The 16,592-nt window shown below is 34.9% G+C and overlaps 1 protein-coding gene across 1 annotated transcript; it reads right to left on the reverse strand.

Moving 5' to 3' along the window:
• Positions 1-4,591: 4,591 nt before the first annotated feature.
• Positions 4,592-5,527, reverse strand: LOC122710183 (olfactory receptor 13D1-like). Its single transcript, XM_043927820.1, has one exon. It carries the CDS (start codon positions 5,525-5,527, stop codon positions 4,592-4,594), a length of 936 nt encoding a protein of 311 aa, XP_043783755.1.
• Positions 5,528-16,592: the final 11,065 nt, after the last annotated feature.

The following is a 16,592-nucleotide window of genomic DNA, read 5'->3' on the forward strand; positions in this document are numbered from 1 at the left end:
GATAGGTGGGGAGGAGTTACATTTCTGTTTCTAAACAAGAAGGAGTAACAGGGACCATATTTGCCCTTCTACCTGAAGCACTAAAAATAACCCCCCCTAAAATGTGAAATACCATTTTTTCAGATGTTGAACATCAAGCAAGAGAGGACAGTGATCCCTGGGAGATGAGAAATTAATGAAGTGAGCCCTATAGTTTTCCCACCTTACCTCCTTGAGTGAGTTTCCAGGTAATAAAATAGGGAGAGGGAACCCATTTGAAAAGGGTTTAGGGCATGGAGTTGAGAGGCCAGGGAGAACAAGGCAACTAGTTTTCAGGTCGAAATCCAGAGAGGAGGAAGCAGCAGAAGAAAAGAACTCTGAAGATCTAAAGCGACAGCCCTGCACTTTCAAATGAGTACTTATCACTGCAGGTACATGAAGAAACTGACTGGGGCCTGGGAAGGCATCATCCAAGAAGATTGGAGGGAATGATTTTAAGAGGTCACATAAAACCAACAGATTATACACCTGAAAAAAGCCAATTTGTACAACCTAAATATTCGTATTTTTAGTTGTTCAGTTCAGTTCAGTTGTGTTTGACTCTTTGCAACCCCATGGACTGCAGCACGCCAGGCCTCCCTGTCCATCACCAACTCCCGGAGTTTACCCAAATACTTAATAAAGCTGAAAAAAGAAAGTAGATGTTTAAAAAAATGCAAACATAGCACTGATATAATTACTGGATACGGCATTTGAAAGTTATTCTGACTATATCTCATATAATTAAAAAGGTAGAGAAAAACTCCAGCATGTCATTTGAGATACAAAAGATGATATTTAAAGATATAGCACATGCCTTAAAAAGATAATTAATTAGATCTAGGAATGAAGGATATATCTAATACAGATATATCTACCATATTTTGGGCGGGATCAAAATAATTGGACACTGCTGAAGGAAAAATTAGTGAACTTGAAATCAGGGCAGTACTAACTCTTTATTTTTTAAAGTTCATTTATTTATTTTTAATTAATTAATTTTAATTGGGGGCTAATTACTTTACAATATTGTAGTGGTTTTTGCCATACATTGACATGAATCAGCCATGGGTGTACATGTGTCCCCATCCTGAACCCCCCTCCCACCTCCCTCCCTATCCCATCCCTCAGGGTCATCCCAGTGCACCGGTCATCCCAGTGCACCAGCCCTCCCAGTGCACCAGCCCTGAGCGCCCTATCTCATGCATCGAACCTGGACTGGTGATCTATTTCACATATGGAAATATACATGTTTCAATGCTATTCTCTCGAATCGTCCTACCCTCACTTTCTCCCACAGAGCCCAAAAGTCTGTTCTTTACATTTGTGTGTCTTTTCCTGTCTCGCATATAGGGTCATCATTACCATTTTTCTAAATTCCATATATATGTGTTAATATACTGTATTGGTGTTTTTCTTTCTGACTTACTTCACTCTGTGTAATAGGCTCCAGTTTCATCCACCTCATTAGAACTAATTCAAATGCATTCTTTTTAATGGCCGAGTAATATTCCATGGTGTATATGTACCACAGCTTTCTTATCCATTCATTTGCTGATGGGCATCTAGGTTGCTTCCATGTCCTGGCTATTATAAACAGTGCTGCGATGAACATTGGGGTGCACGTGTCTCTTTCAGATCTGCTTTCCTCAGTGAGTATGCCCAGCAGTGGGATTGCTGGGTCATATGGCAGTTCTTTCTATTTTTTTAAGGAATCTCCACACTTCTCCATAGTCGCTGTAGTAGTTTGCATTCCCACCAACAGTGTAAGAGGGTTCCCTTTTTTCCACACCCTCTCCAGCATTTATTGTTTGTATACTTTTTGATAGCAGCCATTCTGACTGGTGTGAAATGGTACCTCATTGTGGTTTTAATTTGCATGTCTCTGATAATGAGTGATGTTAAGCATATTTTCATAAATGCAGGATAATTATTTTACAATATTGTGATGGTTTTTGCCATACTTCAACATGAATTGGCCACAGGTATACAAGAGTAACTCTTTAAAATAAAGCAAATGGAACAAAGAGAAAATAAGACTGAAAAAGTGAACAGACTGGGTGAGAAGGTTTTAAGTAGTCTGATATACATGTAATTGGAGTACAAAAAAGAAAATGCATTAGCAAAAATGTGTTTAAAGAAATAGTGGGTGGAAATTTTCTAAATTTGATAGAAAAAAATAAATAGTCACAAGAATATCAATAACCAGAGGAATGAGAAAAAGTAAGAAAACCACACCGAGGTTAGGATTTTTGCCAGCACCATTCTTGGCATTAGCCTTGGTTTCTCTTTAGTGGAAAAGTATTACACTTAGAAATCAAGATCTGGCAATAGATGTACAATTACTATTAACATATCTCTGATCCCAAGCCCTCTCAGTGGACATATTTGGGGAATAAATGTGCTTTTTTTATGTACATGTGTACATGTAAATATATACATATTTACAAACATTTACATCCATTGTTGATTTCTAAATATATACCTATATCAATCTATCTCTCTTTCTATGTGTATATTACTCTCTATATGTGTATATTGAAGGCAGTGAGCTCACACTGTCTCTAATTCTAATCCAGTACCACAGGTCTTATTCTAGTTTTTCCTCTTTTCGTGTGTTTTATGCCTCCACTAGTAGAAACCTGGCTCTCACTATACCTTATATGTTTGCTTGTTGTTTTTTCCCCTGTATGTAATTTTGCTGCCATTTCGTTTCACATTACTTTCTGTCACTTCACTGTTCCTATGCTAGTATCCTTCCATTTTTTCTTACAAAGTGGTAATACTTTATTTGATCACAAGTAGAATTTTAATTTCAATATGTCCTTAGAGTCAATAAATTTTAATATATGAAACTAAAAAAAGCAAAATGTATATGCTGATGTTTCTAAAAATGCATTTTGGAAAGAAGTTATAGCTCACAAGAAATTAATTGTGGAACCACTTTCGTTAATTACTCCCACCTCTCAGAATAATACATGTACATGCAAATCTTTCTAATACATGACTGAAGGATGAAAGTGTATATCTTTTGCAGGGGACCAATAGGAGGGGGAGGATTTAGATAGGAGTTTAGGGGTGTATTCCTTATTTTTATTTTTCCCTTTTTTATGAAATATAGTTGATTTACAGTATTAGTTTCAGATATACAACGTAGTAATTCAATGTTTTAATAGAATATACTCAATTTTCGCTTATCATGTCCAACTCTTTGCAACCCTATAGATTGTAGTATCTGTCTCAATTTAGAGTTATACAAAATAATGTATCCTGCTGCTTTTTTATTTTATACATAGTGATTTGTGTCTCTTAATCCCATACCCGTATCTAACTCCTTTCCCCTCCTATCTCCCCACTCTCCAGTGGGGAGCACTGGTTTATTCTCTATATCTGTGAATCTCTTTCTGTTTTGTTACATACATTCATTTCATTTTTTAGATTCCACATGAAATTGATAACAGTATTTTTCTTTTTCTGACTCATTTCACCAAGCCTAATAAACTCTAGGTCCATCCATGTTGCTTCAAATGGCAGAATTTCATCTTTTTGTAGCTAAATAGTATTTTATATATATATATATATACACACACGTGTGTGTGTGTGTGTTTGTAAATATATGTGAAACTGTAAGTCACTCAGTCTTGTCCCACTCTGCATACCCATGGACTATAGCCCACCAGGCTCCTGTCTGGAATTTTCCAGGCCAGAATACTGGAGTAGGTAGCCATTTCATTCTCCAGGGAATCTTCCCATCCCAGGGATCAAACCTAGGCCTTTTGCATTGCAGGCATATTCTTTACCAGCTGAGTCACCAGGGAAGCCCCAAATATGTGTGTGTGTGTGTGTGTGTGTGCGTGTGTGTATACCACATCTTCTTTATCCCTTCATCTGTTGATGGACACATAAGTTGCCTTCATATCTTGGCTGTTGTAAATAGTGTTTTACTTTAGGTAAATTTTGGAAGGATTTTCAGAAGATATAACAATTAAAGTGTCATTAATTAGGTGACTATGATGTCATCTTAGGAGATCTATCATAATGGGGGTAAAGTGACATACAATGTTGTCCTCAGGGATGAAAGAACATGATCTATTTGGTTAGCTACATAGTGAATGCAGCATAATGCATGCAGAGCAGATGGGAGAAAAACAGCGAGGGAAAGAAAAAGGAAAATATGTACCAGAAAAACTTGGCTGGGACCAGATAAAGTCTCTGGGTAAAACAGAAACCAAAAATAAACGAAAAACATGAAATCAAATAGTACTCTCAAAAAGGGGAGTGAAAAATATACGTTTTATGTGTTAAGTAGACATGTGCTCTGGATTTCTTTTGAAAAGCTGTATTTCAATTTTTGTTTCTAAAAGTTTACTCCCACTTCTAACACTAGTTTTCTCTACATTTTTATGTTATTTTCATAAGTGATAAAGTTAGATTATTACTGTGAAATTTCTTTTTAACACTTAAATTCTGTGATTTTACATATATCATTTATTTCCATTCTTCTATTTATATTGAAAAACTTATGTCCACTATATGAGCTTATTTTGTGCAAAAGCTCAAAGGTGTAATTTCCTCATCCTTTCTTCCAGAACTGCCTAGCTGTCAATTTTTTCATAGCGTCATGCACCTCTGTATTTCGCAGGCTGTAGATGATAGGATTGAGCATCGGTGTGACTACTCCATAGCACAGAGCAATCAGTTTGTCAGAAGCAGTATCTTTGGACTTTGGCTTTATATACATAAAGAGGATTGACCCATAAAACATAGTCACCACTGTAATGTGGGCTGAGCAGGTGGAAAAAGCCTTTTTTCTTCCTCCAGCTGAATTGATTCTTAGTACAGTAGAAAGGATGAAAATGTAGGAGATGGAAATCAACAGTAATGGAACAAACAAAAATATTACATTGCCTAACATTAGAGTAATCTCATTCAAGGAAATATCTGTGCAAGCTAGCTTGAGAAAGGCCAATATTTCACAAACAAAATGATTGATGACATTTTTCCCACAGAAGGGCAACCGTACTGCAAGAATTGTTTGTGTCAGTGAGTTGAGAAAGCCCAATCCCCAGGAGAGAGCTGCCATCTGAATACAAAGTGCCTTGTTCATGATGACAGGGTATCTCAGAGGGATGCAGATGGCTACGTAACGGTCATATGCCATCACTGCTAGAAGTACACACTCTGTGGATGCCATGGTGAAGGAGACAGACATCTGAACAACACATCTAGTGAAGGAGATGTTTTTTTTCTCTGATAGAAAATGTATCATTGTTGAGGGGATAAAGGAGGATGTGTACAAAATGTCAAGAAAGGAAAGGTTACTGAGAAAGAAGTACATAGGGGTGTGAAGGCGGGAATCCAGGGAAGTGAGGATGATCAAAGTGCTGTTCCCCAGGAGGATCACCATGTACATCACCAAGAACATCATAAATAGGAGTTTTTCAGTCCTTGGATACCCAGAAAGTCCCTGTAAAGTGAACTCAATGTCTGTCCAGTTGGTTCTTTCCATTTTATTTTCTGCCTGGAGTAATTCAGAAGAGATGTGGGTTTAAGGAATCTATACAGTATTATCATATGACATAAGAGATCATTGCAGGAAGGCCAATAAGCATGTCAGTACTAGCTGCAGTGTGTTTATAGTTGTGAGTTTAGCTTTTCAAATTCCTCTTCTAGCTCATAAGTCAGGGGATAAAAGAGACACAATAATGACATTGGTGATTTATTAAAAATACAAATTCCTGAATCCTATTTCCTGAGATTATGATGTATAAGTTCTGAGTCAGGGAAGAACTATTTGCATCTTAATAAACATTTGTTATTTCAAACTCAGTTGACTCACATACATACTCTGAATATTGTTATTTCAGAGATAGCATGTTTAATCTCTTAAAAATACTGATTTATTTGATTTTATACCTGTCAGTCATTAAGAGTAACTTAGTATTTTACAGTTTATTAATATGCTCACACATATTACTTATTTTATCATCACTGTAATTCTCTGAGGGAAATAAAGTTCATAGAGTACCTATGTTTTAAAAGTATTTTGAAACAGAGTAAGTGAGCAAACTACTATTCAAATCTTCACTTTCTGACTTTACATTCCCCTTTTTTTAACTGCATGGTTGTTGCCCTCTCAAAATTATGCAAGTTGACTAAGGAGTGAGAATAAGGTATCTTTTGAAATAGAGCTCTCCAGATGATTCTATTGTGCAACTGAGGAAGAAAACCAGTCATCTAGTGGAATGTAAAACCAACCATCTAGTGGAATATATAGAGATTTAATATATGGATAAGTCACACGGGAAATCTTTGTAAAAAATTCTCCATCAGTGGATCTGAAGTGAGATCTAAGATCTGAACTTATTAACATGTTTCCAGGTGCTGTTAATGCTGGTTGTCTAGAAGCCCATGAATAGCAAGGCCTTTTAGACCATCTCTCCCTGATATCATTGGAATATGCCACTGGTGTTTCAATCCTATGTAGGATTGTAATTGAATAGCGGACAATGCAAAACTAAACATTTTTGTGGGACTTTGAGGTGAGACTTCTGTGTAAATATATTGCAATTAGATTTGGGTTCTTTAGATTTTAGAGAGATACAAACAACAAAATTACACTCAGGGGAGTTTGCCTTTTATTTCTGTCCATATGAAAGTTATTCCTCTTCTATTTGTTTAATTATCAGTTAGGCCCAATATTTTCCAAAACAGGAATTTGAGATTGGCTCAAGATCTGAGTTGTGCACCATAGAGTATGGATATAATAACTTTAATTTGAAAAAATTTAACTAGTAGATATTATTAGTAGATGACCTTCTTTAAAATAAATAAGTGAAAGACTATCATTTTCAAAACACCTCTCCAACCTCAAGACAATCTACCCAGCTTAAAAAATATCACTAGAGGAAAAAAATGATCAAATGCAGAGGATGAGATTGTTAGATAGCATCATCAACTCAGTGGACATGAACTTGAGCACACTTCAGGAGATAGTGCTGGTTAGGGAAGCCTGGTGTGCTGCAGTCCACGGGATTGCAGAGTCGGAGACAACTTAGCAACTGAACAACAATATGCTGCTCTCTATGAAAAATCCAGTTTAGGATGTTGAGACAATTCAATCAGTATAATAGAATTTTTACATATCTGTTGGCTATGGAAAGTAGGAGTGTCAATGTATTGAAGTTGCAACCCACTTTGTATGTATACATTTCAAAGAGGATAGGAAGTGTTGGGTATGGCAGGATATACTTTTACTTGGTACTAAGACTGGAGTTTGATTTGCAGTAGGCACACATTATCAACTTACTCTTTCTTGGGGAATAAATATATGATATAGGCCTTGAAGGAACTTCAGTCATCTGGGGTCTGAATGTACTGCAGTTTCAGAAGGGAGATGTGAATCAAGTCAAATGCTCTCTCTATTCTTTTCTATGGGACATCTTCTAAAAGGTGATTTCTATTTGGAAATTACTTATAGAAAATAAACGTGGTATGCATTTGGTATCCCAACAACTCTTAGATAACTGATGCAAAATATTTCACTTGCAAACTTTTTAAAGAGATACCACTGATCTGTTTTAAGGTTTTCACATGGAGTTGGGGAGGAGAAGGGTAAAAAATGGTACAGAGGAAATAATTTTCATTACTATTGCAATGCTAGTATACCTTTTTTCTTTTTTTTTTTGTATACCTTTTAAGAAGCAATCAACAAAAATACTCTGTTAAATTTCATTGTGCCTTAAATGTTTTCCCCATTTAACTTTACATCCCTAAAATGGAATCCCAGAATCTGGGAATAAGGGAATGAAGGTTTTTTTGTTTTTTTTTTTTTTAAAGATTTTTGGTAGTTTCTAATAAAATTGGTTTTCTTGGTGTCTGTATATTGGCTAATTCCACTTTTACTAGATCTTTGGCATTATTGAAAATTATCTTTTAAAAGTTTTTCATTCTTGTCTAATTCTAGGAGAATTGTTACATAATTATACTATAGTCATTCCCTGGGCTGCTATGCACCTGTTAATATAATATTTGTGAGAAATTTATACTAATAAAAATGGTATTTCAATTATTTAAAAATGATTAAGTAAAAACAGAAACAAAATGGTTAAAAATATTGTTTGTAAAACCTAAATCACCTAGACAGAATAGAAAGAAAGACTGGAAATAAATATTCAAAATATTCATGGTTGTCTTAAGAGACATTTTCCTATTTTTATGAATTATCCAAGCTTTTAAAGTAAATATACATAAATGAAAAACATAATAAAAAAGAGAAAAACACTTAAGCAGGTGTCCAATTATGTTAGGAAGAATAACTCAGAGCAAAAATGTTAAAACAGTATAATAGTACAGTGATTGCTTTAGGTGTCTAGAGACTACATGTTAAGGCTGAGTTGTATACTGTGCCTTGACCAGTTATCCATGGGAGCCCCCTATTTCTGGTAGACCTAAAGCATTTATTATCCCTGCTCTTCAAATCTTCCAGGTTAATAGTGTTTATTGTCTTTAGGAAGTAAACCAAGATAAAGAACTTGAGTTCTTGACTTAGTTGTATATTCTCAGAAGAAATTACAGATCACTGGGGCCTAGAACAGAGCTGTCACTAGAAGATGAAATTCTTATTTGCTAAGGTCCTAAAGTGGCCTGAACCCTAGCTGTCCTCCAATCCCTTTCACCCAACTCCTGATCTGTTAGAAGAAACCACTCTGTGGCCCAGTGCTGTGGGGCTTCATCCAGGCCCCACTTTAGTGTTGTAACAAACCTATGACTTTTCTACCCAAGACGTAACTCAAGCTCTCTAATTTTCTTTAAAGACCTCTAACTTTCTAGATTTTTTTCCCATCTGTTCTATGGAATTTAAAGATCTAACAGCTAAAGTGATAAGATTTCAGTGAAAAACAGATACCATCTATAATCTAAATTTTCACTAGAGTAAATAATTCTGTTATCCTCTCCAGTTCCTATAAAAAGATCAGGTAAAACATTGATATTTTGCAAAGATAAATGGATTTCCCAACTCTCAACTTGTAGTTTTTATGAACTCTAATCAATTAATATACAAGGAAAAGAGTATTATTTTAGCTCACCAAGAGATTAGTAGTTGAAATGTGAAGTCCTAGTCTCTTAGGCACTTCATATAATTTTTATCATTTAACTTTCAGAATAGTCCCCATATTATTATGACTTTATTAACAATGAAGAAATTATTTTGAGATTTCAAAAGTCAAGTACAATTTTCAGTGTCTTATAGTTGGTACATACCAGAACTGATTTAAACCCTTAAATTTATTATCCCAAGCTCCCCTTTTTTACCACTGTGTAACAGTGTTTGCATATTTATTAATTATATAAAATCACTATTTAATATGATGTACTTAACTATCATAAGGATCCATATAGTAAATATATACATAAAATAAATATATGCTTCTTTTAAAAGCATTGAAGACATTCATTGTCTTCCACTTATGAAGACATTATCACAATAATGAATTCAAATAAAAAACATGCCCCCAATTATTTTTCCTGTTTTAGTATAGAGAATTAAACTCTAGGTAGTGGAGTTGATTAATTATATTAATGAGAACTCAAAAAAGTTTAATATTTTCATTTGCTTTGGCCTTCCTGACTCACACTAAACCTCATATTTACTTCTGAATTCTATTACATATTTTTTGTTTCTAGTCCTATTTTTATCATAAACATCTTTAATTAATGTATCCTCAAATTCTTATTGAGCATAGTTTATGTATGAATAATGTATAAATCACCAGGAGGTCTTTCTCTAGATACTTTTTTCTTAAGATTTTAGTGAATTCCATATTTGTCAGTACTCAAATGAAGTATTCATTAGCCTATTATTTGCAAAGATCTTTTGCATTGCAGGCAACTTTCTTTTCCTCACTTTTCCTTGGAATATTTTGGGATTTAAATGAAAATTAAGTGGTATCCTGTTCTTGGAGATGGTGCCTATTTTTTTTAATGTTTTTTTACTTTACACATGTATCAACATATATACATATTTTTAAAATCCCAGGTGCAATGGTCCCCTCACTCAAAAGTTTTTATATTTATTGATAGACTTTTTCTTTTGAAATAATTTAAATAAGAACTTCTCAATTTTTCTTACCTTGTGGCTGAGTTTTAAAGTCATTCACACCATTCCATTCTATTAAGTAATAGAAAAAATTCTCAAGAATTTGAATTTTTTGTGCATAATTAAAATAAGGCCAGAAGAATCTAAATTTGAAAGACAATTTATTTCTTTTCAGAAAGAAACATGAGAAAGAACAGCCACAATCAGTCTGTACATGAATATTCTTAAGAGGCACGAGGGAAATAAAAAGTATAAAAAAAGATCAGTGATGCAACTCTAGTTTCCTATGATTTGCCTTAAAGTTGACACTTACTCAAGAGACTCAGACTTTTTTGGAAGATAATTTAGCACTTATTTTTACAAACTTCTTAAGTCCCTAAGGTTGTGAGTCAGAAATTAAGGATTCTCTAGAGATAAAGTTCCCCACTTCTGCTCCATATGAAACTCCAATTAATCTGACTGAACAAAAATCTTTCCCAGCCATACATTTCTTGGAATATTCCATGAATATATCTATTTAATGGCCTCAGCAGATACTGGGACTTAAATCAGAATATGTCCAAAAGTTCTCAGAAATGTTAAATTTTCACCTAAGAATTTATCTTTATATTCCACAAATAATCCTAGGTCAATGTTGATAAAATCCTAAATAAGTCTCATTCTACCTCTCTAAACTATTTTTATCATCCATATTTTTATATTCTCAACCACATAGAAATAATTTTTCTTTATACCAGTATGGATAAATTTTAATTAGCATTTTCCATTTTAAGTCAATAATTTTCTATGACTTTTCAGTCTTATAACTTTCCTTTTTAATATTTGAAGAAGAATCTAGCCTTTACTTTTAATATAGTTGAATATTCTAATTTGTTTTTTTAATTTGTTTTTAATATTTTGAGATTTTGAAATAATGACCATTGATATCTATATATCAGGGCAGTCTAATCTGCTTTTCCTTGCACTGGGAATAATTTAAGGTTCAACTCTGAATATGGGATTATAGAATGGAGAGATATGAATTTAGAGAATCCTTAGTACATACGCAAAATTATTTTTCCAAAACTTAACTTTTTATTACCCTGCTACAGCTATATTTACAGAAACCATTTGTATATATTTTTCAGAACCAGAGAATGTATTTATTTTTTTCTATTTGTATAAAATATTACTTTTTCTTTTTATTCTTATGATTGCTAGTTAGATTTATCATTTCCCCTATATTTATTACTTATATTTACTCTTTTATTATGTATCAATACTCTTTGCTTAACTATCTCTTAGTATTTTGATAGTTTTCCTCTTAATCTGTGTGAACACTTAAATTACCACTTTTCTCTTAAAATTTCTACAAATACTTTTTCAGTTTGTGTTTTCCCTTCTTATTTTTGACATGGTATTTAAATTTTCATTGAGATTTTCATATGATCCCTGAAAAATACAAGTGAAATTTTCTTCTATGATTTTATTTGGTTTAGTTTAATCCATATGATAATTATGTTGTTTTATGACTAATGAATGGAATAGACTGATATTTTTAAAATATTAACTATTTTTTCCAAAATACTTTATTAAAACATATCATGCTCTTTTCCCATTACTCATTTATCAAGTATTTTTTGAACACTTGTTATGGATCAGGCAGTAGGGTCAATGTTGGGCTGGAATGGGACATAATTAATAGAAAAAGACAGCCCCAAAATTCTAAAGATAAATATGAGAAGCATTGGAAAAGACCCTGATGCTGGAAAAGATTGAGGGCAGGAGGAGAAGGGGATAACAGAGATTAAGATGGTTAGATGGCATCACCAACTCAATGAACATGAGTTTGACAGACTCTGGGGGATAGTGAAAAACAAGGAAGGCTGTCACTCTGCAGTCTGTGGGGTTGCAAAGAGTTGGACATAACTTAGTGACTGAACCACAAAAGTGGGAAGCATTATATTGTAGGTCATGAAATTTCTATGTTTATCTGTAATTTATATCCTGTTATGCTTTATAGTAAATCATAAGCATTTTCATATATTATCAGATACTCAGGAAATAATTCATGATGCCTATATATTACTCTATTATATACATGCTTCAAGATTTATTTAATGTTTTCAAATAATGAACATATACCACGCTTTGAAATTTTTTTATTAATTAGAATTGTGAGGTTTTTAGGATTGTGAGAGTATTTTAGGATTGTGAGGTTCTCTCTGAGAAAGAAAGACCTTTCAGTACACTAGAGAGAATCAATAGCAGAAGAACTGGGGCAGAAGAATGGATAAGTGACCTGGAAAACAGAATGGTAGAATTTACTGCTGCAAAACAGATTATAGAAAAAAGAATGAAGAAAATGAAGACAGTCTAAGATACCTCTGGGACAACATTAAACACCCGAACACTGACACTGTACTGGTCTCAGGAGGGGAAGAGAAAGAGAAAGGACCTGAGAAAATGTTTGAAGAGAGAGCAGCTGAAAACTTCCCTAACATGGGAGAGGAAATAACCAGGTCCAGGAAGTGCCGAATCTGGGCAGAATAAACCCAAGGAGGAACGACCCGTGACATATAGTAATCACACTAACAATAATTAAAGATGAAGATAAAATATTAAAAGTAGTAAGGGAACAAAGACAAATAGCGCACAAGGGGACTCCCATAAAGTTATCAACTGATTTCTCAAGAGAAACTCTGCAAGCTGAAAGGGAATGGAAAGACCTATTTAAAGTGATGAAAGGGAAGAATCTACAGCCAAGACTACACTTGCCAAGAATACCCAGCAAGACTGTCATTCAAATTTGACAGAGGAATCAAAAGTTTCACAGACAAGCGAAAATTAAGAGAATTCAGCACCACCAAACAAACTTTACAACAAATGCTAAAGGAACTTCTCTAAGCAGGAAACACAAGAAAAGGAAAAGACCTACAAGAAATAAACCCAAAACAATTAGGAAAATGGTAATAGGATTGATCATACATGTCAATTATTACCCTAAACGTAAATGGATTAAGTGTACCAACCAAAAGACATAGACTGGCTAGGCAGATTAAAACATGTGCATGTATGCCTTTCACTTACCACATCACTCTACTTAACCCCCAAATTGTATGTAATTATTTTGTATTGTTAGGTTAATCATGTTTCCATTGTGGCTTGCAGTTTAATTATCTTTTATTTTTTGCCTGGCTATTGATTATGGAAACTTATAAACATCTTTTACTATTGTGATTATGTAACTGTTCCACTTGCTGGTGCTGTCTGAGGGTGACTGAGAGTTTCATTTTCTAAGAGGATGTACAACTTGGTGAGTAATAAGGGCTCATGGCCTTCAGAACCTACATATGAGCGTGTCCTTTGTTTGCATACAGGGCAGCCTGGCTCACCTAGCTCAGGAGGGGGCTCTTGACCTCCTCTCAGACCCTGGGCTCCACACGGGCCAGGCTTTGCACCTGGAGGCAGGAGGCACGAGAAGGTGGGCACTGTGGGGCCAGGAGCATTAGCAAGGGCTTCAGCTCAAGCTGCCTCGAACTCCAGCCTCAGCTTTTCCGCAGTCCGATGGAGACGTGGTCAAGAACCTACCTTGGTTTGTTCTGCTTCCCTGATAGCTCATTTGGTAAAGACTCCACCTGCAATGCAGGAGACCCCAGTTTGATTCCTAGGTTGGGAAGATCCCCTGGAGAAGGGATAGGCTACCCACTCCAGTACTCTTGGGCTTCCCTTGTGGCTCAGCTGATAAAGAATCTGCGTGAAGTGTGGAAGACCTGGGTTCAATCCCTGGGTTGGAAAGATCCCCTGGAGAAGGGAAAGGTAACCCACTCCAGTTCTGGCCTGGAGAATTCCATGGAAGGTATAGCCCATGAGGTTGCAAAGAGTCAGACACAACTGAGCAACTTTCACGATGTAACTATTATTTGTTTTAATACCAGTGTATCATGATTGATCAACAGAAAATAATAGAATTCTTTATCACTGCAACTACCATTTAATAGAAAATCATGTAATCACTTTTTAAAATCCAAATGCACTTTAGAATTTTCTTGGAATTTGTTTAAAAAATACAAATGCCCTGGTATTGGTTTTTTCTCCAGAACTCCAGATGTGATTCTAACAAGCAGTTCTGTTTTAAAAAACTGAACTATATGGTGATCTTTAACTTTTATATAGTTTCACTTTTCTATTTCATATTCAGTGCTCCTATTTCATTAAGTTTATGTTTTCCAATTTCTCCGTCTCTTTTTGTTGTTCTTTCTCAATTCAGTTCAGTCGCTCAGTCGTGTCCAACTCTTTGCGACCCCATGAACTGCTGCACGCCAGGCCTCCCTGTCCATCACCAACTCCCAGAGTCCACCTAAACCCATGTCCATTGTGTCGGTGATGCCATCCAACCATCTCATCCTCTGTCGTCCCCTTCTCCCCCTGCCCTCAATCTTTCCCAGCATCAGGGTCTTTTCAAATGAGTCAGCTCTTCACATCAGGTGGCAAAAAAAATCAGACTTAAATTGAAGAAAGTGGAGAAAGCCAATAGACCATCCAGGTATGACCTAAATCAAATCCCTTTTGATTATACAGTGGAAGTGAGAAATAGAATTAAGGGACTAGATCTGATAGACAGAGTGCCTGATGAACTATGGACGAAGGTTCGTGACATTGTACAGGAGACAGGGATCAAGACCATCCACAAGAAAAAGAAATGCAAGAAAGCAAAATGGGTGTCTGAGGAGGCCTTACAAATAGCTGTGAAAAGAAGAGAGGTGAAAGGCAAAGGAGAAAAGGAAAGATATACCCATTTGAATGCAGAGTTCCAAAGAATAGCAAGGAGAGATAAAAAGCCTTCCTCAGTGATCAGTGGAAAGAAATAGAGGAAAATAATAGAATGGGAAAGACTAGAGATCTCCAAGAAAATTAGAGTTATTTCTCAAGCCTTTATCAAATGTAGTAGAAAAGGTTTTATATACATATATATAAAAGTAGTGTGTATAATATATACATATATATTAGAAAACTTATGAATTTTTGCTTAGCTAAAAAATTCATGCCAGTTTGGTCCCACTTGTTTGACTAAGTATGAATAGAATGCTAGATTTCTAATTTATATTCACTCAAAAACCTTGACATAGTTCCATTTATTCTTGCATCTGGCATTACTGGTGAAAGTCTAGAAAACTTTTGGTGATTTTGTAAAAAATGAATGAGGCTTGAAACTTCTAATCCAATTCTGAGAATATAAAGAAATACTATGTTGTAAAGAGTAATACCAGGAAATTAACATGTGATAAAGTATTATTAACTAAAGATTTTGTTCAAATTTCACAAAATTTTATGCTAGTGTCCATTATTTGTTTTCTTACCTTATTCAAGATTCTACATTGTACTTAGTTACCTTGAACAGCTTCAACGGCATACAACAAAATCTGATAAATTCTCTTTTCATTTTTACTGTTACAAATATTTTCTAATTTTCCTTGTTATGGCTTCTTAGATATACCCATCATTTAAAAGTGGACATTTAATTTCCAAATATGGGGTTTTAAAAGTATATTTGATATTAATTTCTCATTTAAATCCTTCATTCTCTGCAATTACCTTTGTTTTCTTTGAGTCTTTTAACTTTATTGAGGCTTTCAATAGCTAAGTCAAAGATCTCTCTTGGTAAATGTCACATTGCACTCGAAAATATGTGGGTTATTTTCAAATATCTTTTGATGTGGATTTCTAAAATTAATTCCACAGTGATAAGAGAACAGACTTTGTATGATTTCAATACCTTTAGACCATGACACGTTTGCATCTTGTTTTATGTCCCTGATAAGTTCCAGTGTCTCCTGGTTTATAGTCTATAGGAATCTGAATAGAATTTGTACACTACTATTGTGGGAAAATTGTATCAATCTTAATTATGTTGAGTTGGTTCATAGTGCTTTTCAGAGCACTATCCTTCTACTTTTATGCCTGTTCATTCTATTAGTTTTTGAGAGTTTGTTACTAAAACTCCAATTAACAATCTTAATTTATCTACTTAAAAAATAATTGTAATATGTTGTGGAACTATATGTAACTTTGTTCTGCATGTTCCAGTCAGTCAGTCAGTTCAGCCACTCAGTTGTGTCTGATTATTTGCTACCCCATGGACTGCAGCACACAAGGCTTCCCTGTCCATCACCAACTCTCGGAGCTGGCTCAAACTCATGCCCATGAGTAGATGATGCCATCCAACCATCTCATCCTCTGTTGTCCCCTTCTCCTCCTACCTTCAGTCTTTCCCAGCATCAGGGTCTTTTCCAATGAGTCAGTTCTTTGCATCAGGTGGCCAAAGTATTGGAGTTTCAGCTTTATCATCAGTCTTTCCAATGAATATTCAGGACTGATTTCCTTTAGGATTGACTGGTTTGATCTCCTTGCTGTCCAAGGGCCTATCAAGTCTCCTCCAACATCTGTGTATCTGAGGTTACTGACACTTCTCAAACACCACAGTTCAAAAGCATCA

This window comes from Cervus elaphus, chromosome 16 (assembly GCF_910594005.1).
Source record: "Cervus elaphus chromosome 16, mCerEla1.1, whole genome shotgun sequence".
NCBI lineage: Eukaryota > Metazoa > Chordata > Mammalia > Artiodactyla > Cervidae > Cervus > Cervus elaphus.